Source organism: Canis lupus, chromosome 25, assembly GCF_003254725.2.
Source record: "Canis lupus dingo isolate Sandy chromosome 25, ASM325472v2, whole genome shotgun sequence".
Lineage (NCBI taxonomy): Eukaryota > Metazoa > Chordata > Mammalia > Carnivora > Canidae > Canis > Canis lupus.
Window position 1 is genome coordinate 40,165,256 of NC_064267.1, and position 25,732 is coordinate 40,190,987.

The 25,732-nt window shown below is 39.4% G+C and overlaps 1 protein-coding gene across 1 annotated transcript in view; it reads left to right on the forward strand.

The window, feature by feature from the left end:
- Nucleotides 1-25,732, forward strand: part of COL4A3 (collagen type IV alpha 3 chain) — a 130,473-nt gene that overhangs the window by 76,707 nt on the left and 28,034 nt on the right. The window contains 20 exon segments of the mRNA XM_025463271.3: nucleotides 1,272-1,308; nucleotides 1,311-1,333; nucleotides 1,724-1,783; nucleotides 2,932-2,976; nucleotides 3,488-3,541; nucleotides 4,462-4,503; nucleotides 6,572-6,656; nucleotides 7,881-7,916; nucleotides 9,114-9,278; nucleotides 11,970-12,062; nucleotides 12,757-12,852; nucleotides 15,612-15,682; nucleotides 16,542-16,724; nucleotides 18,414-18,582; nucleotides 20,539-20,631; nucleotides 21,295-21,399; nucleotides 23,051-23,148; nucleotides 23,705-23,855; nucleotides 24,189-24,302; nucleotides 25,246-25,413. Of these exon segments, the coding sequence (XP_025319056.3) occupies nucleotides 1,272-1,308; nucleotides 1,311-1,333; nucleotides 1,724-1,783; nucleotides 2,932-2,976; nucleotides 3,488-3,541; nucleotides 4,462-4,503; nucleotides 6,572-6,656; nucleotides 7,881-7,916; nucleotides 9,114-9,278; nucleotides 11,970-12,062; nucleotides 12,757-12,852; nucleotides 15,612-15,682; nucleotides 16,542-16,724; nucleotides 18,414-18,582; nucleotides 20,539-20,631; nucleotides 21,295-21,399; nucleotides 23,051-23,148; nucleotides 23,705-23,855; nucleotides 24,189-24,302; nucleotides 25,246-25,413 (1,888 nt within the window).

A 25,732-nucleotide genomic window follows, 5' to 3' on the forward strand; every position in this document is an offset into this window, starting at 1 on the left:
CCCTGTTTTTCGACATGAACATTGGTTTTTGTTTCTATTGTAGGTAGCTAGAAGGGCCAGGATATTAGAACTGGATTGAATGCTCAGAAAAAAGTGAATCATAATATAATACCCCAAACCTAGATACTAGGTTGATCTTGGAATGTCAGGGCAGGGTTGGGGTGGGGGACAGTGAGGGGTTAACTAGCAAGTTTCTTGTGGATTAACCAAAAAATAGACATAAATCCTCCTCCTCTTTTAAACTTCTGATTGTTTTTAATAATAGCTTGATTGAAATATAATTCACTTACCATACAATTCACTGTTTTAAAGAATAAAATTCATGGGATTTAGTTATAATTAATGTTAATGACATTATTCAGATATAATTTATATACCATGAAGCTCACTTATCTAGTGCACAATTCATAATGCACTAAATATCCAGTGCACTAAAAAGTGCATTCGTGGGGTTGTACACCTGTTACCACATGCAATTTTAGAATATTTTTGTCACCTAAAAAATAAACCCTTTAGCCATTACTCTCCGATACAATTAATTTTTAATGATAGAAATCATCAAAACAAAACTGAGAAGAGTTAAAAGCAAAACATGGTGAAATTTGATATGACCAAGATAATAACTCTCATTGAAGACTGGAAAAATTAACCTAAAGAAAATAACTAAACTTTTCAGAGGTTAATCAACAAAAAATTAATGAAGCATAAAATTTTATTGACTGGAAATTGACAGGAAAAAAAGGCTTTTCTTGATAAAAATCTAGATCTGGAAGATTTGACCCAGGGAAAAAATTTTGAGTTTGAAAAAAGAGAAGACTCACACTGAGAAGACTCAAGAGAAGACTCACACTGGGGAAAATACAGTCAGTAAATATGATAAGAACACAAATAGACCTAACACCATCAAATCCTCATCATAACATATACTCAGAAACTAATTGATCCCCATGAGAATAATTTCTGGATATTAATAACAAAAATCAGGTACATTGGAAATGACTTGAATGTGCTTATTGAAAACTGACTCAGGAATTAAATTGGTTTAACATAGTTTGATCCAAAAGATACTATCTTTAAAAAAAAATAAAAGCTTATGTATGGTTTCAGTGTGTTCACAAGTATAAAATTTGAAATGTGAAAGTGTGTCAAGTTAGCAGGAGGCACATAAGTAGTTTGTAGATCCAGTTCATTGGATAGAAAAATTTTTCAAATAAAAGCAAGTAAAATCTTGTTTGATCTATGTGTAATGACTTTAAATTGTTTTGTGGCAGGACCTCAAGGGGGAGAAGGGAGACAAGGGAGCCATGGGAAGCCTGGACCTCCTGGGCCCTCGGTAGGTCATTTAGAGTCATGCTGTTCCCTCAAACATGAAGTAGAGCCTTAGTGCATATTTTGATGTATAATCACCTTTTAAATCTTAATATTAGCTAAGGCATGGTAGTATTTCACCACAGAGGTGAATATACTAGAATTATTTTACAGTCACTTCAAGCTGAAATCCCTGCTGTCTTGTACATGTACCCACTGTCTCCTATCTTCTGATTTATCTTCAGTATCTGGTATGTTAGCATCTGTTTTTAAAAGGATGCTTATACATGAGATGACCCATCATTCGAACATTTAAAAATATAACAGAATAATCAGAAGGAAAAACTTAATGACAATCAAGGTGAGTCCAAAAATCAATAAATCGTCAAATTTGACATCACTCTCATTAATACAGGGACCGCCTGGAGAATCCTATGGATCTGAAAAAGGTGCTCCTGGAGAACCTGGCCCGCAGGTGAATTTGGATATAGAATGTCATGTGCATCTGTATCATACTGTCAATACTCAGGTCTCTTTAGGAGGCAAGTGTAAGATGCCCAATTCAAACCAGTTTAGGTTTATGTACGTTTTTTAGAGATTTAAGAAATGAAACTTATTTGTTCAAGTACCTGAGAAGTCCAAGACTAAAACAGGCTTCGGGAATTTCAGAGCCTCAAACGAGATGGGCAGGACTCTCCATATCATTTCTCCTTCTCTGTGTGGATGACCTTCTCCCACCTAGGTGGCAACAGGGAGAAAAAACAAGAAGTAGCAGCAGACAACTTCAGGTTAATGGCATCCAAGAAGACAGTGTGTCTCCCTGTGTCGACTAATAACACCCCAGAGAATCGCTCTAGTTGGCCCAGCCTGGTCCTGTGTCTCACCCTGGAGAGGTGACTGTGGCCAGGAGAAATAGTTTCTAGGATTGGCCAAGCCAACAGAGCAGGCACTATTAAGGCTGATGGCCCCATCAGGACCACACAGAGGGAAGGAAAGGCAGCTCCCCAAAGAAGATGGGGCACACTGGGACGTGGGTGCAAGGGAGACAGAAACAACTGAGCTCTACTTACCCACCCAGCTCTGTTTTGGAAAGACTTAAACACATATATTGCTTTAAGACTAAAAATTATACATTGAGGGCACCTGGGTGGCTCAGCAGTTGAGCATCCGTCTTTGGCTCAGGGCGTGATCCCAGGACCCTGGGATCAAGTCCCACATCAAGCTCCTCACAGGGACCCTGCTTCTCCCTCTACCTCTGTCTCTGCCTCTTTCTCTGTGTCTCTCATGAATAAATAAATAAAATCTTTTAAATAAATAAAAATTATACATTGAGAAAAGTGTATGTTTTTTCTAAGAAAAAGTATTTGGTCAATATGATTTTTAATTCTGTTACGGAGGGTAGACACTATAATAGTTCATCCAAAAGCCCTGTCTGTTTGGAACACTACAAAACATCTCTATAAATATGTTCTGTAATTAATAGTTTTTCCTTCTAATAAATGGGAGAGGAGTCTCAGTTTGGGCTCTCTTGCCCAAGGCCCAGAGGAGATCATCATATCATTTACATTTTCCATATTTATTAAAGCTATCCATATCTATTAAATTACGTGTTTTTTGTTTTAGGGAAAACCTGGCAAAGATGGTGCCCCTGGTTTCCCTGGCACTGAGGTAAAGACATGTGTGGTCCACTGATGTTGTTGAAATGTCAGTCCCATTTGATGAAGAAGAATTTGAAGGAGTCACTATTAGTTATTAAGTAACAAAACCATACAGCCTTTTCAACCTATATTTGAGAATCATAGGGTTACACCCTCACTACGAAGATAGATCATCTGAGCACATCCTTTTTTTTTTTTTTTTTTTTCTTTTCAAAAAAGAGTTCCAGAGGTACTTGAGTGGTTCAGTCAGTTAGGCGTCCAACTCTTGATTTTTGGCTCAGGTCATGATCTTGTCGGTCATGGAATTGAGCCCCAAATTGGGCTCCACATTCACCCGGAAGCCTGCTTGAAGATTCTTTCCCTCTGCCCTTCCTCCCCACTCATGTACATGAGCTCTCCCTAAAATAAATAAATAAATCTTAAAAAAAAAAAAAAAAAAAAAGGAGTTCCAACTTCTTTTGCTTTCCATTGAAGAAACTGACTTGTGTGTCTTCTGACCCATTGTCTGTCCTTTTCCACAGGGGCCCAAAGGCAACAGAGGCTTCCCTGGGTTACGGGGTGAAGACGGCATTAAGGTAATCCCTTCTCTAGCAACTTGTCTTTAGACTTTTTAACTGGTTAGGTTTTGCACATCCTTTCCCTACCATGCCCTGAAAATAGGTGCAAGGGATTGCAATTGGAATTCATTAAAATACCTTAGTTATATTCGTTAAGTAAAAGGAAATGAGAGATGTGACAAGTTTACTTAGACACTTGAAACACAGTTTTGTGGGGAAGATATAAAACTTGCTCTGTGTAGTGGAAGCTGGCCGACATAGTGACCAGTGAGATTTAGTTTCCTTATGAGGAAGGAGTTGGGAAAGTCTTGCAAGGGAAGGTTTCTGGTCATTGGAGGTCAAGAGTAGGCTGAACCCCATGAGTCTCAATCTAGGTCATGACACACCGAATTATGAGTTGTATTACATTTCATTTGTTTCTGGCAACATGTTACAGATGTTTTCAAATAATTGTCATAGGTAGGGTTATGTGCAGATTTAAGATTTATCCTATCATAATATCACTTCTGGTAGAATTCTGAAAGTGCCCTCCTGAGTAGGTAAGGAAGGGGTTTGGTTACAGGTTAGTTGGGACCCTGAGAATCTCATACAACCCGCAGCCTGGTTTTGCTGTGCTTGTATTCTGGATGAGAACATGGGGATGTGTGATGCGTAGGAATACCCTCCAAAGATATTGGCGTGGAAGAAACATGTAAACCATCAGAGCAACAACCACTTCCCAGGACCTTGTTGACAGGATTCTTGCCCCAGTTATGACCCTCCAGAGAAGTAACCCAAAGTCGACATCCCTTTCATTTTAACTTGGTTTGTACAGTACACAGAAATAACATTACTTTTATCATTGACTTATTAACTATGTATTTTGCTTTATAAGTAAAGCAAATATGTAAGTACCTTGGATTAATGTACTTATAATTTATAACTGTCTTTCAATACAGGGGTGGAAAGGGGACATTGGCCCGCCAGGATTTCGTGGTCCAGTAAGTGTAACTAAAGACAGTATCAGTGTCATATTTGATCAAGTCCTTCAAAGTATCAAGGAAATTTTGAATCAGTGTCTCTCATTAACTGTTAAGATAGATATTATGGTATTTACTGTTTTATCAAGCCAGGTAAGAAAATCGCCTTTGTCATTATTTGTCTATTTGACAATGGATAAATATTTCTCTTTGGTCTTATTTGGTCTCCGGAAGGCACTAGAAATGCCCACGTTGGGCATGGGAATGGAGAAATTCTTTGTCCAATCAGACATGGGCCAAGGTGACCTGTGCCCCTGAGCAAAGTAGTAGGAGTGCAGTGGAGGCCAATGGGGGCAGCCGGGGGAGGGAGCCTGCTCCATTCACTGCAGCTGGGCCCAGGTATGACAACAGGCATTTCCAGAGCTCAACAGAGGAGCTCAACCTGAGCCAGCAAAAACCAGTGACCCCCAGCCCAAACTCCATTTTAGTAGGCAGTCTCCTCTCTCCAGCATGGACATGGATTTGATGCAGCATGCAACTCCTGACTGCAATGGGGCCACATTCTCTATTTTGTGAATCTAAAGCTTAAGCAGATGAGTAAAAGGGACCCAGGATCTGAATTCTGGTATCCCTTTCTCTCCTGCATTTAAGACAGTAGTTCTCAGACACCTGAGTAGTACAGTCAGTCGGACTCTTGGTTTTGGCTCAGGTTGTGATATCGAGCCCCACATTAGTCACGTGCTGAGCTCGGTGTCTGCTTTAAGACACTTTTTCACTCTCTCTCTGCCCCCCCTCCCCAATAAGTAAATAAACTTTAAAATATGAAAGAAGGTAGTAGTTCTCACAATCAGTGTGCTGAACAGAACTGCCATTCATGACTATGCCAGTTCTATGGAAAGCTCCATGATGGTAAAAGAGTCATGGGGTAGGGGTGAGGGGGTTCTGTTACGAATGCAGTTCTCAGATCCCTCAGGCTAAGTAATCTACTCAGTACCTGGGGGGAGTGTCCTGGAAATTCACATTTCACCTAACAAATAAATGATTCAGAGGTAAGTAGTCCCAAAATACTTTTATGGAGTTGCCAGAAAGAAGAAATGAGCCATTTTGTGAAAACACGTAGCCAAAACTTGGCAGGTGCACATATGTCATTATGGAATTTATGATGGACATTATTATATTATCATTACTGTTACTATTATGAATTGTTTTTGTTATTTTATACATAATTGCTTAACCACAATACTTTTGTTAACTCTTCCTTAAGCCAACAAAGTAATTGGCCTTATGTAGCATATGAGGAAACAAAACGAAACCAAATTTTTTTTTTATTTCCATCTTCTTTCCTTCAAGATAAATGTACTGAATTCTAAGAGAAATCTACTTGTCAGTTGTGCTTGAGAGACATTCTTAGCGTTCCTAGCTTGCTGTGTGTATTTCAATTCTATGTAACTCTGCAGCACCTAGTAACTTCCTTGGAAGTTCTGCTTAGGAAGTAGATGTTTAAGAAGAACAGCAGTAGGTCCACCAAGCATATTAAATCAATAACCTTCAATATTATACTGCAAGTCAATGGTATGCTGAAATGTAAAGAGACAATCAACGGAGTATTTTGGGTCCCAACATACTATGAAATAAAGTTAGTGCATGAGGTCAAGCATTTTTAAAAAGTGAAATAGCATATAATAAAAAAAAAATCAGAATTGATCATATGTCAAAATGGTAAGTTACTGCTTTTGAAACTTTAACTTCGGTATACAGATTCCCACATATCTGGATCTGGATGTTCCAGATCCACAGTTCACTTATGGAAATGAGTGTGTGAGCTGGCTTGCATCATAAAATGTATTTCTAATTGAAAGCCCATGAAATACATGATGTTGTGATACCAGAAACATCAACTTTGATCTTTAAATTTATCCATCATGTACATATGACTGTATTCTTGCTAATACATAAACTTATGAATTCAGGAAAATAAGGAAAAGATCCTTTGGGCAAAAAGAGAAAAAAAGGACATTGAAGTATTGCATTTGGTGAGCTCACCATAAATAGCTATCCTTTCTCTTTATTCGTTTCTTTTTCCTTTAAGACAGAATATTATGATGCATACCAGGAAAAGGGTGATGAAGGAATTCCAGGCCCACCAGGCCCCAAAGGAGCTCGTGGCCCCCAGGGTGAGAATGAATTTCTTCCTAAAGCATTTACTGACCATTTCCATGTGTTTCCTTCCAGGCAATGTAAAACACATGCTTATGACCTAGAATTTGCAGGAGGCAAAAGGGAGGTCTCCCAGTTTTCATGGGTGGTAGTATTGGTGTGTCCTAATTTTCATACTTTTATATGAGTATTCCATAGGTGCCATACCATAGAAAGTAGTTAAATCCTCTCTGTGTGTGTAAAAGCATCAAGTTCAAGTCTGACAAAAAAACACTAATGTGACCAGAGGGCAGGAGGAGGGAATGTGAAGATCCTCAACCATAGTGGGTTACAAAAGAAAAAATGGAGACCCCGAAAAACTGCAATTTGAGCAAATCCACACAATAGTGACAAGAGGGGACTGAAACCCAGATTTCCTGACTCCTGCCCCATGAAGTAGTGTCACATTTACTCAGATTCTATCCCTTCAGATAGATTGAAAAGGTGTAGGTCAAGGGCTCTCCTCTGTGGCTACACGTCAGAATTCCTGGGAAGTTCTAAACAATAATATGCCCAGGTCCGGGCACTGGGATTTTGCTGCAACTGTCTGCATGGGGGAGGGGGCCTGGGCGCTGGTAGCTTGTAAAAGCTCCCCAGATTATTCTAGTGTGCAGGCAGGATTGAGAACCACCGATCTAAGGCCAATTATTGGTACAAATAAGATTTCGAAGGAGAATTTCACTTAAAAGAGTAAAAATTCCCATTGTTCTTAAATGGACAGATAAGTATAGACACAGACATAGATTTTTTTTTAAAAATCTGCAATGTTCACTAGTCACACAGATGTATCAAAGAATTAGAACCTCACCTGCAATATCATAGCTAGAAACGATCTGAGATGGGAAGCCAAGCCAAACGACAGGACCTTGACAGTTCCAGCTGTTTGCTGTTCTTGCATCTGCACCATCCCAGCAAAGTGTCAAACACAGAGCAGGCTCTTAGTACATGTCTGCTGAATTGTTTGAAGGTGTTAGGATGGCATGACTCACTTCTGAGTGTTAGGCATCTCAGGCTAGTTTCTTCTCTGCAGTTTGTCTTAAATAAATGAAGTTTTCTAATATTTTACCTTCGTGAGAGTGGAGAAAAAGTATGAAGATATTTCTTTTTAATTATTGTAATATTGTCGCCCAAGATTTCAAAAATGGGGAGAGGGAAGTATTTATATCCTGATAAGCAATTTAATTGTTGTTACGGATTTGTAGGTCCCAGCGGTCCCCCTGGAGTTCTTGGAAGTGCTGGTATGTACATGTTTCTTGAGCCACCAATAGAAATGCTATTGAAAGGAAAATCACCTTTGCATCACTTACATAAGACACAGGCTTCATTAATTGATCTAAAAGTGTTTCATGTGTCATTTTGTAGAGGAAAGGAAACCTTGGGAAAAAAACAGCTAAGGTTTGATAAGCCCTGCCTCTGATTACATTTTTCTCTATACCTTGTTGTATATTTAAACTATTTCATAATTTTGAAAATGAATTGAAATTAAGCAGATTGCAGAAGTATATGTATCCTATCATCCCATTGTAAAAAAATTGATAAATGGATAAATATTGTGTGTACTTGCATGTGCATGGAGAAATATACACCAAACTGTTAACAATGGGTATCTCCTGAAGTTGGAATACAAAAGGATATTTTAGAGGTCTGGCCAAAGATTAGGGAAGAGTTTTTTTCTCCCCACCAGCGCCCCCCTGCCCCAAGTAATAAATAGGCTCCCTTAGGAAATGAGTAAGTAAAAATTACAAAACTCTAAAACAGACATCAATCAGAGGGATTTGCTTTTATGGCAAAATCCTTATGCTCAATAATCAGAAATAATCAGATATTACCCCTGCTGATTCTCAGCCCTTTGGTGGTGAGGTCTTTCTTCTTTATAGTTAAGCTGTTTGTAAGGCAGGAATTCGAGACTGGCCTTCTGTCACCTTAAGAGAGACAGGTGAAATGACTTTGTACCACCTGGCCTGGCTTCTCTCCCAGGAGATGCCTGCCTCCCCCACCACACCCTTTTATAACGAAGATGATTGGCAGGAATTAAGTCCAATTAGGACAGTCTCTCATTTCAGATGCTGAAAGGTAGGTATCTTCTAGTATCTGATGAAAAAAATCGACAAAGCAGCACATATTGAAGAATTTCTCATGAGATCCTTTTAAACAAAAAAGACAGTAGTGCATCTCTAACTGTGTTTCCCTTGTAATAAATAAGTTCGTATCTTACCTCCTGGGACTGGAACATTCTGAGCTATACTATGCTGTGATAGTTTAACAAGGCCACATATGAAGGAAGGAAGATATCCCCTTTTGGTTTTATATGCTTTATGTACCTCTTGATTGTGTAACTTTGGCTAATAAGAATGTATCACTTTTTGCAATTGAAAAAATAACACATATTAATCAGGAAAATACTTAAAATGTGCTAACATGTTCTTTTCTCCAAGGGTCATCAAAGCCTGGCCTTAGAGGAGCTCCTGGATCTCCAGGCATGAAAGGACGTAAAGGGGAACAAGGGCCCCCGGGAAAGAATGCAGTGGGGCCTCCTGGGTCCCCAGGTTGTCCTGGTTCACCAGGCCCCATAGGGCTGCCGGGATATCCAGGACCACCAGGTAGCTACGTGACGGGGCCTTCAATCTGTGTGGATCTTAAGAGCAATCTTTCTGCTGCTGTTTCACTTTATAAACTCTTTGTGAAAGCATCTCTGGTGGAATGATGACTTTGCTGCTACAGCAAAGCTTTAGCCTGAGCTCCCATGGGAGGTCACAGTGGAAGTCAGTCACAGGGGCAGTGAAGCAGAGAAGGATGACAGTTATCAGGTTGGCCTAGGCCAAGTTTGCAACTGCTTGTTCCATCCCTAGAGAATATCTCCAAGAAGCTATAATTTTATTGCAGGACAATCTGTCCCAGAGAAAAAAGAGGGAAGAATTTATCCACCAGTTCCTATTGGTCATGGGTCAAAGATATATCCCACAGGGCCAGACCAACTTCCCTACACACACACACACACACACACACACACACACACACACACTCTTTCTGGCTGTGTTAGCATGACTCCCAGGGCATCCCATGACCTGGCATCAGCAGGCAAACCCAGAGGAAGGGTGTGTGGGCTTGAGGTGCACAGCATGGGCATGAGACAAGATGCTCCCAGAAAAAGTAGGTCAGAGACCACAGAGCTGCAGCCTAGAGGATATGAAGTGGTGTCTGGGGCTGTCCTATCCTCTCTAGCCTCCCACAGAGCCACTTAGCATTTTCTGTTGGCTGTTAGGTACACAGAACCTCAGACCATATGGGACACTCTTTGGATCTTAAATGGCTCTTCTGGAAAGTGCCCAGGAGGTCTTGTGTTTTATACTCAGTCCTCCTAACAGCCTTAAAAATGTTCTGTGTGTCTGAGATTTTGTTTTAAAGAAAGGAAGGATTTATTATTTATAGACAGTGTGATTATAAACCTGGAAAATCTGAAAGAATGATCTGGAAAACTCTTCTTCTTAATAAGATAATTCAGTTAAATGTCTGGCTATTTGAGCAATATTTGGGGAAAAAAATAAAAGTTTCTCTTTAGGCCAACAGCTGCTTGAGAAATTATCCCATTAATAAAACAATAAAATGTCCGAGAACAAAAGCTGCCAAGCTATGGTGTGAACCTATGTGAAAAACAAAGCAAAACTAAATTAAACTGAAATTTTTCAGTGTCAGGGATTTTTTTAAAGGTTTTTTAAAAATGTATTTATTCATGAGACACACACACACACACACACAGAGGCAGAGACACAGGCGGAGGGAGAAGCAGGCTCCATGCAGGGAGCCTGACGTGGGACTCGATCCTGGGTCCTCAGGATCACGCCCCCCCGCTGATGGTGGCGCTAAACCACTGAGCCACCCAGGCTGCCCTGTGTCAGGGATTTTAACAAATTCTAGTGCTCTGAGTCTTTTTCAAGATGTAGGCTTAGCATGCTCATTTTATTGACAAGGAGCCTGGTGTGCACAGCTCTTGTAGGTAATAAGTGCTGTCGTCGGGCTCTGGACCCTGGGTGCCAGCAGTAACACACCTCCCTCCCCAGGAAACCATGCATCCTCCCCGCTCAGAGATGGCCCTGGTTTCCTAGCTTCTCTTATCTGAGCATCACCTGTCTGTCCATCCAGTTGCAAGTTCAAGCTCATGTCCTGCAGGAAGTTTTCACCGAGCCCACATCCTGAAACACTCATGCTTATCCCAATAGTAGAGCTTTTCCCATTGCCTATCTTGGTTAGTTTCCCCTATGAAGACTCAAAGCTCTTTGAGGTCAGAGACTGTGTCTTGTTGCTGTTTAAAGCTCGGCATGTAGCATAGGCGCTGGAACATTGTAGGTACTCAAATATTTGTTGAATTAAGCATGAAATGAGTATGAAAATATGCAAGTAAATACAAATCTATAAATGTGTAAGTATACATATAGGCCTACATCAAGTATAAAACTGCCATTAGGTTTTACTGTTTAAAGATAATTATCCAGTCATCTTAAAGACACAGAAAACTGGATCACAAAATGAGCATTCCTTTCAGAGTCAAGCAAATGTTATCCACACCCCATTCCATCTCAATTAAATGTTTCCACTGATACCATGTTGCTCTGAAATCTGGGGCAGCTATAGGTATTATTTTCAAATATTTAGTTTCCTCAGCATTGCCTTCTACCCAGATATGCAATGGCAAGACCAAAAATTTGGTCTTAGAACTCAAGAGCTTAAGAGCATTAACTGTTCATTGAAACATTATATAGTAGCAAATATATGTGGAAGGCCAGGGAGAGCTTTCTTAAAGACTCCTTTAAGAATGACAAATTCCATTGATGTGAACAAGCGATGCAGAGAAAACAGATCAACACTCCATCAGAACTTTCTCCCTCAGTAGGTATTAAGCATCTACAATATATCAGGGAGATTCAATATACCCAAGATACACAGAGGAATGAGATTTGATCCTTTCCCTAAAAATGCTAAAAGGGTAGTCTTGGAAGAATTGGAAATAATTGAATAAAATAACATGGGTTGATTTTGTGATAAGAACTAACCAGATAACAAACTTTTAAAGAATCACTGCATCATCAAAAAATATCACATGTGCATAAATGAGAAAGGAAAAGCTGGTCAACATGCTTCAGCCTTCAATTGCAGGCCACCATCAAAAGACTCAGCCTCCAAAACAAACATGGGGGAAATGCATATAAAATAATACATCTTACTGAAACTACTTGGTAATTGAATAAAAAACACATAAAAATTTTAAAAATAGCTTCGGTGTTGTCATTTTGCAGGTGACATCGTGTTTCGCAAAGGTCCACCTGGGGTTGGTGGACTCCCCGGCCATGTTGGGTTTCCAGGCATCCCAGGAGTCGAGGGGCCCAAAGGTTGGTTCAATCATTGGTGTTGCTCTATGAAAGCAAATCATTCTCATCATCATTACTATCACTGATTTTTCCCCTTCAAAACAATGATCCCAAACTATAGACAGCCACGGATGGCTTGCTTTCCAAAAGAATTACCTAAAAGTATTCATTTATCTGTGAAGCAATCATATATTTAGCACCCAGGCAATAAATTGTTGGATATGCCTAGAATATGAGTTTTATCCTGCACCAAAGGAGAGAGGTACTGAAAAAATAAATATTTTATTCTTGATTCAGATTTCCTCTAAGAATATTAAAAAGGTCAAATAGATAAAAAAAACTGATGCAACACGTGAATAATTTTTTAAAGATTTTATTTATTTATTTATTTATTTTGAGAGAGTGAGAGCATGAGCATGAGCAAGGGGGAGGGGCAGAGGGACTGGGAGAAGCAGACTTCCTGCTGAGCAGGGAGCCCGATGCCGGCCTCGATCCCAGGACCCATGATCTGAGCCAAAGGCAGACACATAAGCAACTGAGCCACCCAGGCGCCCCTAGATGAGTGATTTTTTAACTAATATGCACAATATCCTTGATGATTTTCATTAACCTCCCCAAAATTTTTAATGTAGTAAATGATTGGTTTGGAAATCATCTGTACTTTCTGCAGACTCGATGTGGGTTTATGAGTAACGTAAGCATGCTCTGATTGCAGGGGAACCAGGCCTCTTGTGCGTACAGTGTGCTTATATCCCAGGGCGTCCAGGTCTCCCAGGACTGCCAGGGTTGGATGGCATAAAAGGAATCCCAGGTACAGACATTTTGCGGGCAAGGGTATTTGCAAGTACAAAAGGGTGAGCTCACTGGGTGGTGAAAAAAAGGTACCAGACGTCTGGATGTCATGATGTGGTTTGTAAGAACTTAGAGGGAGATTTTCAAAAGCATATTCTGTTAACATAAAGTAAGCCAAAACACAAAAACTGGCATGTCCCCTTGTTCCATTTTAGTTGCTGAATTCTAGCAAACCATTGGGTTATCCACGAACTGTAGACTGGGGTTCCTATGGGGGTAGGAGCTAGGAGAAGTGAGGCAGGCATCCCACATACACATTTTTTCTTCCATGAGGAAATAGCTCTCTTTCATTTTTTTTTTCTTAAAAGACACAACTCTCCTCAGTCTTTTTTTTAAGGCCTCCACTTTCGGTACAGCCGAAGGCATATGCACTATGTCATTCTTTAGAAAGATACAAATGCAATAAATCCGCACACCAGTGGGGGCAATAGAGTGGTGAGGACTGTGGTGAGCTGGAAGGCACAATGGAGGGGACCATCCCACACCAGCTCAGATCTGTTGTTACTTTGCGGCATTTTAAGCCCTGCATTGATAAATCTTTCCATTTTTCATGAAAAGAAAGGAAGATTTTTATCTGAAATCATACACTTTTCAGTATTAGCTACTAACTCTATTTTTGAAGGTAAAAACCATCTCAGAGGCCAAAATTCTGAGAGCTGACTAGAGCCTGTGTCACTTCTTTTGTCAACCCCTCTGCCAGACCAGACCCTCCACTCCATATGATTGCTCCAGGCTGCCACTGTCTCTGCTGCCCTGGCACCCCCTTCCTCAGCCACAGAACTGATCCTGGGCAAAACCTTGAGGTAGAGGAAGTCTCAGTTAGATTCCTCTGTCCCTCGTGCCACTGCCCTGGCTACTCAGGGCCTCTCATGCTATGTCACATGCAGTCCTGGCTTTGCCATGACCACCATGATCTGCCCACATTGTCATCAAATTGTCTATCACTAAGCAACAAGAGCTCAAGTCACAGAGCACTTGGGTGCTCAGCACTGTTCTGGATGTCGTGTGTATCTCTGTGCCTTATTCCTGACATCAGTCCTAGAGGTCGGTGCTATCAGTAACCCCATTTGACAGATGGGAAGCATATACATATGGTGGCAGAGCTCATAAGTGGTCAAGCCTGGACTCAAATCCAGACCCCCTCCTCCAGAGCCCCACTCTTGCTCTCTACACTGGCATCCTTTAATTGTTGTGCCAGGAGCTTCCCTTTGAGGCAAGTTAATCCAGAGGTCTACCTGGCAACACAGATAAGGGGATATTTGTATGTTACCACCACCTGGTAGACATTGGCGTTGGCATTGGCATTGGCATTGGCGTGGGGTCTTCAAGGGGGCTGGGTGTCAGTCCAAAGGAGAAATGCTAAATGTGATACCGTGGCCAGCTGATAAAGGACGTGCATTCAGCCAGAGTCCTTGTCACCCACAAAGCCTTCCTACTCCATTTATAAGTGCCTTAGTTCCTCTGTCATCTCTGAGACAGGCCTGAGAGGGAAGGATGGCAAGGGAATGAGGGGGCAAAGGGCTGGGGTGGGAGGCAGATTATTCCTCATGCAGCTCCTATTCAGTGCCTAAGACTCTGGGTGAAATGTTCTATGGAAACAAAAACTAAAAGGAACGGAAGGAGTTGGGGAGAGAGAGAGAGGGAGGGAGGGAGGGAGGGAAAGAATAGAAGGAAAGCAATCATTATAGTCCTACATTCCCCTTGAGTGACCTCTAGCCCAAGGGTAGAATGTAAGTGGGCAGGCCACTGTTACCGAGCAACTAGCAGTGTTGTATTTTCCTTGGTTTCTCTACATTTGGCATACTATAGGTATAGCTCAAAGAAGATATATAAACGGGAAAACCATTTGGATGACTATCAAAAAATGTATCCTGATTCAAATCTTGCAAAATATAAAATCTGAATATGCATTTGTTGACACATGGGCTTGAGATCCATCCAAAAGACTCTCTAAAGGGATCATCTTTACAGAGATATTTAAATACATATAGGAAGTGTAAAATTGTACAGTAAAATGCAATTTAGCAACAGATATCCAAAGCCTTGGAAAAGTTTGCGTCCATTTGGTCTCGCACTACACTTTCAGGAATTTATTTAAATTATTGGAGAAGTTTGAAGCACTAAATATCTAGAGATATTTATCATGGCATCGTTTACTACAGCTAAGTGGAACTACAGCAGTTAGCTGAATAAATGTTGGTTGATCTACACGAAAGGTTACAATGCAACCACTTAAGTGAAGATATAACTGTATTTATTGACATATGTATATTTATTGACATATGATTCAAAACTACTATGTATATGTCCAGTGCATTATGGATATACAATTTTATGAGTAACATACATGAAAATGTTAGTGAATATTGTCCTCTGGTGGTGGATTTATGGGTGATTTTTTATTCTCTTCTTTCCGAATCTATTTTTTTTACAATGAGCAGATGTTACTTTTATGATTAATACAAATAAATGTATCTCCTTAAAACTATAAAGACAAGAATTTTAGGAAGGTAAAAATTTTTAAATTCTAATTGTTTTGTTTTCCTTTACATCATCTCTATTCTACTAATGTACTCCCGTTCCCTCCCTGCACTCTGTGTTTTAAGATAGAAATTTTCTTTCCTCAGAAGAAAACACCCTATTTCCTTCATATACTGCATTACCCTGACTACTCAGAGTTGGCATTCAATGGATATTTAATAATTCACTGCTTTGCAGGAGGACAAGGGGCAGCTGGCATTAAAGGAAGCCCAGGGTCCCCAGGAAGTGCGGGTCTTCCAGGATTTCCAGTAAGATTTCATGGTTTGGAAGCTTTAGTGGCAATTTGGGAAGTAGCACACTCTGGAAATACAGTTGGCACCACACATAGGTTGTCAATTTGGTGCCCTGCAAAGAGTACTTAACATTAGAGCACTTAATAGATACTTGATTAAATGAATAAATGAATGATGTGTGAATGAATAAGTGAATGAAGCAATGAATTATAATCATTTAAAATGGTATCAGAGATAGAAGGTGGGCCTGTGGTTGCCTGGGACTAGAGTTGGAAACAGAGATTGACTGCAAATGGATTTAAAGGAATTTAGGGGAGGGATGGAAATGTTTTTAACACCAGATTGTGGTGATAATGTCATAAATGTACAAATTTACTAAAAATAAAAAAAAACAAATTTACTAAAAATCATTGAATTGTATTCATATAAAGATATAGCTTAGGATATGTAAATTAAGCTCAAAGACTTTTAGAAATTAAAATGTTATCAGAGTGACTCAGAAAGTTATATAAAAATAAACACATTTATATCAAATTATTTATAGATGCATGTTAAAATTTACCAACATCCTAACGTAATCTTGTGATGATGTGATATTATCATAATTGCATCATTTGTATTATTGAATCATAATGCTATTGCATGTGTTGCATTGAATTGTGCTATCTAGCTATATTCTTTTCCAGTTTTGGCAGCAAATAGAAAAGAAAACCAAAAAGCTTGAAATCAGACTCGTAGGCCAAAGGAAGTGCCTAAAGAAAAAAATTCCACATTCATTAAATTTGAAAAATTCTGGTTGACATTTTCTTTTTAAGATTAGCACAAGAACAGCTGCACCCAAATGCAGTGCAGCCTTGTTTCTGTACCGCCCTAGGGATTCCCGGGTGCTCCGGGTGCTCCAGGACTTAAAGGAGAAAAAGGAGAAACATCTGAGCCTGAGGGACAGGTGGGTGCTCCAGGGGACCCCGGGCTCAGAGGCCATCCTGGAAGAAAGGGCTTGGATGGAATTCCTGGAACTCCTGGAATTAAAGGACCACCAGGACCCAAAGGTGAACCGGTTGGTATCCAGTACTTTTTTCAAATTACCTTCCCTGCCATTAGGATGCTCCAAAGTGACAACACTGGGTGGTTTGCGATCAGAAAGTGGTTGGCCACTCATCCTGGTGGACCCCTCCAACTGCACAATGGGGTGCCTTCAGAGATGTAGCAAGGACCCCAGCAAACATATATCATATCTTGACACATAGGTAGCACTCAGTAGTGCTTTTAGCCCAAATAAAATCCTGAGTGGAGAATGACCTTGTCTCTTACACAAGTTCCACATTTGTATCCAGTGAGGTTATAGACACATTCAGAAAATGATTAATGGTGGAAAGTCTTAGTCAAGGTTTTGAGGACTGCGTTCATTCTTTTAAGCAAAAATAAATGCTTCAAGAACAGAATATTTAGGAGTAGGGTCATCAGATACACAGATCAAATGTTTCGTCATTTAAAATATTTAGGCTTCCATCATTTCTGTCTTTTCCTAGGATAGGAATAGAACATCTCACATGTTCACTTGGGAGATTCCTACTGGGATCTCCTTATCTCTTTCAAAACGTCTTGGGGTCAGAAGCTAAGCACCTCTGTGTATTTGTGAGAAGTTTGCCAGCCATGCTGCCCAGCCTGTTCCAGGAAATACCAGTTTCTTCTAGGGTTTATCAGTGTTATCAAATTAAGAGGATCCCACCTTGAACAGGAAAACTTGGCAAATAAATGTAAAGATTTGTTTACAGACGCTTTAGTATCAGAATATAAAGTGTGGCTCCCAAAGATGTAGACGTGGTATACAGTCTTCCCGATGCCTTCTTGATGACAAAACACCTTCTGGCTGAAAGCAGCTGGCAGGTTTGGTGTTTCTCAGACTCTCCCTTGACAAATGGCCAGGCTGTCCCTGGGATGGCAGTGATGCTTATAGAGGGACAGAGTCTAGAGTTCTTTGGTCTAGTATTATGACAGTTCACATGATGCTTCCTTTTGCATCTCACTAATTTCCTTATAAGTTTCAGTAAAAGTAAAGCAAAGAAAAAAATCAAGGAGGTGATATGTTGAGTCTTATGCCCTGTCATTATAGAAGAAGGGGGAAAAACATCCAACACTTGGTCACCCAATGATACTGAACAATGAAAAATCCAGTCAAATTTATTATTTGGGGCTGTATGCGGGAGAAGGGGAGCTCTGTTATTCTGTCTCATTTGACTCATTTAAAATAGACAAGCTATTTCCAAAGTTACAGCCTATGCAATTACAAAAAGATATTTTATAAGAAAAAAAAAGGAATGCAGTCTATCTGTATCTCCTTTGTAACGAAAATACCCAGTAAAGATCAAAGGTTTGCTGTGCTGGTTTTATTTTAGAAATGTGCTATTCCCAAGACTGCCAGCTCTGAAGCTATTTGAACTGTTGGCCAATGTGAACAAAGTTTTAGGAGCTATTCTCTATGTGTGACATCCCGCTGGAGGACACCTCCAGCAGGACCCAAGGGACTTCCAAGTTAATGAAATGTTGTTGTACTCTGAAGGCCACAAAACAGCAGAAACCAGACAGTGCTCTGATTTTAGTAATAATTCCCTTCAAATGCCAACTGCTTTGTAATTCAAGACTTTCTCATTGGCTGCTTATCTGGCAGTCCTATTTATGGTAAGATTAACCCGTGTAAGGGGATATTGGAATGAAGCACTATCCAAACATATTCCTATTGTCACAGGCCCTGAGTGGTGAGAAGGGGGACCAGGGTCCTCCAGGGGATCCTGGGATCCCAGGGTCCCCAGGACCTGCAGGACCACCTGGACCACCAAACTATGGACCACAGGGAGAGCCTGGTCCAAAGGGCACCCAAGGAGTTCCTGGAGCCCCTGGACCACCTGGAGAAGCCGGTTGGTTAGTTTTCTTTCCAGTCCTGTTTTCCTGTGGAGTGGGGTCATGGTTCCTAGAGCAAGTGAAGCTCCCCCAAGATGAATGAATGTATATCTATCTGCTTCCAATAAGTAGAATATGTTAGCTCATAGACGCTGGGAGAGAATATGTAGGATATGTTAGAGAACATTTACTTTCCCTTTACTGAGCAGTTCCAGCTGAAATTTCCTAAGAAATAGTCAGTCTCCATTTACTAATAGAAATGTATGGGATGAGGAGTACCTGGCTGGCTTCCTACATAGGTGGAACCTGCGACTCTTGATCTTGGAATTATGAGTTTGGGCCCCATGTGGGGTGTAGAGATTCCTTAAAAAAAAAAAAAAGAAAAGAAATATATAGAATAATGAGTGGATTTCCATTGTGATAAACAAAGGGGTGATAGAAACCTATGAAACTGATACTGAGAAGCCTCTTCTAAGTCTCAAGGGCCCACTGATGTTATTGCAAATGTGTTCTTTCTGACCCATAATTCAATAGATGGTTTGTAAATAAAACTTCAAAATAGCTAAGATAAATGAAGAAAAGTTTTGTGATAAATAGTTCTAAAGTCCCAGCAACTTTTGGGATCCACGTGTACTGAACATGGTTGGTAGATCCAGGAGGGATCGGATCGTCAGTGTTTATCTGTGGATGAGAATTGCATGTTGTTGATAGTTTTCACAAATAATGCCACCATATCATTGTTTGCTTCTAACATCACTTTAAAGGGTTAGACCCAATAAACTAATAGCCTCCAAACCCTTTTATAGTATCCCTCATCAGTAAAAAATTGGTAGGTACCTCCCTCAGGTATTTATATATATTTTAAATTGTATGCATGCGTTTCTGCCCACACATGTACATAAAGCTTCTTTTGTGATTATATATATACATACATATATATATTTATGGTTTATTCTTTTTTGCATCTTGCTTTTGAGGCTGCTCTTCTAATCCAGCGATTGGCAAACCATGGCAGCCCATAGTCTAAATCTAGCCTACCACATATTTATGCATGACCTACAAGCTAAAAATGATTTTTTAAATTTTTAAATGATTGGTGGATAAAAAAAACCTTTTAAATAATCCTTTATGGCACATGAAAATTATATGAAATTCAAGTTTCAGTGTCCATAAATACGTTTAACTGGCACACAGCCACACTCATTCATTTACATATTGTTTCTGGCTGTTCCCACGCTACAATGGCAGCGTTGAGTAGTGGCATAGAGACCATCTGGACTGGAAAGCCCAGATTATTTACTATCTTGCCCTTTACAGAAAACGTTCTTTTAACCCATCTTCAAATCCTCTTCTGTTCTTTCTGCATGTGAAGGACTCTGCTGTCGTAAAATATATTATCATCAAGCTTTTTCCATCACACTACTGTAAGCTTATTTTTCTATAAATATATGGATAACACAAATCACTAACATGTGTTTAATGTAAGCCACCTTATTTTGAATCTTTATGGGCTCTGTAGGCATTACTCCCCCAGTGACACATGAAGAACTTATCAGAGAGGTTAAGATATATGCCCAGGCCACATTTCGTTTTGTTCAGCATACCATGCTTCCTTCCCATGCAAACTAGTAGCCCAATAAATATATATCCTACCAAATAGATATTCACCGAGTTTTAAGCTGAATTCAGTATTATCGATTCTTTTTTTTTAGAATAGGCTCTCTTTCAATAGACGAGCATTGAGTTGGGCCATTAATTAAAACTAAGCTTAGGCAATAGACAATGCTTATAAATATTCTTCAATTGAATAAGAAAGTTTCAGTGGATTGGTCATCTTTTAAGCCAGTTTTGAAGACTATTTTTTCTATTCCTTGGGATATATTTATAAACCCCTTATAATCACACTTATTCCTCTGAGCCAAAAAAAAATCTTCAATATGCACACCAATCTTATGATCACAAACTTTCTTAAGGTCCTAAGGGAGAATTCGGTATTTCGACACCAGTCCCAGGGCCCCCAGGACCTCCAGGGCCCCCTGGTTATGCTGGCCCCCGAGGTCCACCTGGTGAGTATCCCCTCTGCCAAGTCTGGTGCATGGCATCAAATGATAGCCTACTGTCCTTGAAAAATGTCATCCCCTTTGTAAGGAAAGAAAATATTTATTGGTTCCAAAAGAGAGTAAAGGCTCAAGTTTTGTTAGATAACGAGTCCACAGGCAGGGGACTTGTCATTGATCTTTGAGATTATCCAAATTATTCCCATTGGTGCCTTCTGATTCCAAAAAAGAAAAAAGAATCAATATAATTACAGAAAAGGAAGTTGAGAGCAGAAAAATCTCTGTGGATTTTGTGGGGGAGTTGGGTGGTGGAAAGTAAGTGATGTTTGCTGGTGGTTCATCAGGATAGTTCCTGCAGCTTCTTCATTTGATGATGTAATTTCTTGGCCAGTATGATCTGAAACTTATTTTTGCATGCATAGAGGGAGACTTATGTAGTTCACATTGTCTAGAATATTTCTTTTTAGGAACTAAATTCTATCTTAAACATTATTTGCAGCTCCTAATGATTAGAGCAATGTATAAGAATAGAAAGGAAGAGTTGCAGTTGAGGTTATGTGAAATTATTTCCTAATTTCCAAAAAGGACTAGAATGACACAGAAACTTAGACTTTTTGTGTTTCAGGACAAGATGAAGGGAAGTTTCTTATGCGAATGTTTGTATGTTTTAAGGTATCCCTGGATCCATAGGAAAATGTGGTGATCCGGGTCTTCCTGGGCCTGATGGTGAACCAGGAATTCCAGGAATTGGCTTCCCTGGGCCCCCTGGACCTAAGGGTAAATTTACAAAATTTAAAATATAACATTTATTATGGATATTTAGAAAATATAAATACATGTCATGAATAACAGAAAAGATCCATAATGTGACATCTAAAATAATGTTTTTCACCCATCTTAAATGGGAAAAGAAAAGTCTTACAATGATGTTAGGCAAAAAGGTAGAACTCACATAGGTTTACACATTTCATCTCAATCAAATTTTTTAAAATACATAGAAAAAATCTGGAAAGAAATTCATCAAAATGGTAGCAGTGATTCTTTTTAAGTGTGGAATTATGAGGAATTTTTTTCTTTACTTCTTGATAAATGCACATTTTTACATTTATACATTTTTTTCACTTTATACATTTCTTTAGTAATTAAAAAAAGAACTATGGAATCACAAGTAACTGGTTTTCCCATACACTCCCTTATAAATTACAGAAGTTATTTTCTTTTGGGAACAAATGCTATTTCCCATCAAAGGGAAGACACTCCAAGAAATCCAGATGCTGAGAACTCAAACAATAACCTAACCAATACATCAAAGTCTTGTTCAGGATGAGATATGAGCCATTTCAGTCCCTGGCTTGTTGCATAGATTTTCAGATTTTATAATCCTTTAATATTAGTTTCAATATTACTTAAAGTGTCTGTCAAAAGATAATCCATTTTTTGGCATTTGATCTCCTAGGTTAATATGTCATCAGTGCTTATCATGCATTAGTTCTGCACAAATACAGGAATATTGATCTCAGCTTATGAATATTTGAAATGGAAAATGTAATCATCTCAAGAATGTCTTAGACTCCAATTTCTCAGATGTCTTCCCAATGATCTCTGAAGTAATGCAGCCTGGCCCATATTTTTGCCTACTCCTTCTTGGACTTATTAAGAATGCGTCCTTGCTTGTAACCCTATGGATTCACCTTCTGGAAAGAGACCATGAGGACCAGAAGTAGCTTAAGAAATGCTTGAAAAACATAGACTGAGATTTCCTGGTTGAACCTAATAATCCCATCAACTAATGGTGAATTAAAAATCTGTCAAATTAGCAGCACAAAAGAACTCTCTGAATGAAGCCCTGCTCCACCAGGGTTTCCTCTTGTGAACCACTGGAACAGAACAAACGATATGTGTGACTCCTCTCTCAATTCTCTTATTACAAATATATAAGAAAGAAGTTAATTCATTATGTTCAATGGCATTAGGAATTAATTCTGTTGAGCAACCCATGTTTAGAAAGGAAGGCTACCTAGGCCTAGGATACCAGACTATGCTTTATATCCTCATCTGGGTCGTGCTTGGATGGATTTATGCACATTCAAAAATTTATTTGGCTATACACTGTAATGTAAAATATACTCCAAAAGAGGAAGTCAGCCAAATGGTCAACCAGGATCAGTGGTTTAAAGAATTGCCACATCAAAATTGTAGCCATGCTAAACAATAAAATGGAGAAAGACATTTTTTAAATTGAGGATCTGATTTGGAATGGGATTTTTTTTAATTGCTAATGTAGCAGTTGACTTTTTCATAATTCAGACTTTCATAAAAACATCTCTAGCAACTTGTCTCATAAAAACACTAGATAAAATAACAGAGATACTGCTCTAAATGTTTTACTAAGCCTACTTCTGCAATTATTGTTGTGTTTTCTCTGTAGGAGACCAAGGTTTTCCAGGAGCAAAAGGAGCACCGGGTTGTCCAGGAGAAATGGGGAAGCCCGGGTCACCTGGAGAACCAGGTCTCCCAGGAGCCAAGGTCTTCAAGAATTAAAACTTAGATGGATGTGTGGGGATAAAGGGGGTAGAGGGAGGGTGGCAATCACAGTAAGCCAGTTAGGAGACTCTGGGTGTAGAAGTTATCTATATATTGGCAGATAATAAAGACATTAAATACTTTTTAACATTTCTCTGAACCATCCCTACCTTTAAGAAAGGAAAAGAGAAGGTATTAGAAGACAAGTTTGCTTCCCTAGTTTCCTCCTTAATCTTCAGAAACATTCAGAGTATTTAAAATGGAAGGGCTCTAAAAACATGTGGATAACTATGAGAAAAGCTGTCAAAAGTAGAAACATCTAGACTGTTTAGAACACTTTCAGTTTTCTTAAAAAGTGCAATTTACATAGCCTCAAGACTAGTCAAGGATAATTTTATAGGAAACTCAGCAACTAGAGCTGAAAAAGGAAAGGATGGTATAATGGTGGTAACTGCGCAAAAGGGATTATTTTCTACTTAATAGCCCTAAAGGCCAGTTAATAGCCAAAAAAGATTTGGAAGTGTTATATAGTGCAACTAACATGATTTCTGTGCAACAGGGAGAACCAGGACTAGCCATACCTGGAGAACCAGGAATACCAGGTTTTCCAGGAGAAAGAGGCAATTCTGGGGAAAATGGAGAAATTGGACTCCCTGGACTTCCAGGTCTCCCTGGAATTCCAGGAACTGGAGGGCTTGATGGACCACCAGGTACAATAGCAAGTGTGATTACTTTTCTCCACGGTGAGCTCTGCTAAAATGCAGCAAGTTGAAGGTGTTCTAGGAAGAAGAATTCTTCTCAGACTTCTAGTTTAACAAATAGAATATGAAGAGCCTAATTATTTTTCCATTGCTGCCCTACCTTTGTTTTCTCTTTCCTTTCTCCTTCCTTCCTTCTGTCCTTATGAGTGTCCTTTATAAAAGGCATATCAGTGGTATTAAATATAGGTTCAATCTGGGGGGGTTACAGGAGAATGATTGTGACAGCTTTATGATGACCTTGGGTTTTGGTACCTGAATATATTACTGGACTCTATTTTACAGGGGATCCAGGGAAGCCTGGACCACCTGGAGAAAAAGGACCCCCAGGAAGTTGCACAGAGGGTCCCAGAGGAGCCCACGGACTTCCAGGATTAAATGGATTGGAAGGGCAACCAGGTAAGAGGAGGGCCTTGAAACCAGCCATTAGCTGAGCAGGTGACATGAGACTCCTGCTCTGTGCTTTGCTGCTTAACATGAGAACTGTCCAACAACAAGTCCTGATCACTGTTCAGTAGGAAATGTTATTTTAGCAATCTAAACCTAGTCATGGATTTGTTGCAGTGAGTACCACCCATAGAGTAAGAGACCTGAAATTAATATAGTAAAATTGGTTTGGTCTTTTATGCAAGACCATATGAACACTGAAGATACATATAAACTTATATTTACATATATATTTATATACTCTCAGAAAAAGTTTTATCTTTACCTCCATAAGTATACAAAGTGGTAAATAGATATGTAGTTAATTGCTTCCCAAGCAACATAAAATAAGGGTGTGAAATAACTCTAAATTATGCAGGCTAGGTGGTCCAGATTATGTAAAATTGACTCTATTTTCTTGGATCTTCTCAGTCAGATCTGTGAACTGAAAAAAATTTTTTAGAACTCAGCTAATGCCTATGGAGTATCACATTGCTTTTATGTTCACAAACCAATTTCTGGCCAAGACATTAATGGTTGTAGTAGTGCTATTATTGTTTCCAGAAGTATCTGATGGCTTGCCTCCCCACCTGAGTGGTTATATACATATTTTGCAGGTTAAAGACTGAGCTATAGTCATAAAGTCCCAGGATGTGTCTGCAGGACTAGAAAATAGATATAAATTCTATGCTTTCATTACCACATGAATCACTGAAATAGAATATTAAAGTCAGAAGGAGTCTTAGAAATTGTACAGAAGGGGACATAAATAAATCAGTCCATCATTCAGATAAGTGTGTGGTTTGCCCATAATCACACAACTAAATATTTATAACCATAAAAAATATATTTCTGGAGTTGATGGGGAAGGCAGTTATGTGTTCATTCATTCACTTGTTCATTTATTCATATATAGGCAGAAGAGGTGAAACAGGGCCAAAAGGAGACCCAGGTATTCCAGGCTTGGATAGATCAGGCTTTCCTGGAGAACCTGGACCACCAGGAATGCCAGGTCATCGAGGTGAGATAGGACCACCTGGCCAAAAAGGATATCCAGGAAATCCGGGATTTTTAGGACTACCAGGTATCGTTTTCTGTGCTTTTATTTTTCTTCTTCCATTTTCTTCCACATTTTCTTTTAAGGTGACTCTATAAGTTGAAATTAGGCCTAGAATTTTGACTCTACATTCCTCTTTCAGTTAGTATAAGTGTTTCCTACTGAATTATTTGGAGGGAGTCAGGGAGCAGGGCAGTGGTGGTGGTGGGATGATCACATTTCACAATTACCCAGGTATGGCAACTTTGGCTATGCAACTCTTTCTATATGTTAGTACTAAAGGATATTTGCTGGTATTTTCTTGAGAATTTTTGCATCTACATTTGTAAAGGATACTAGTCTGTCC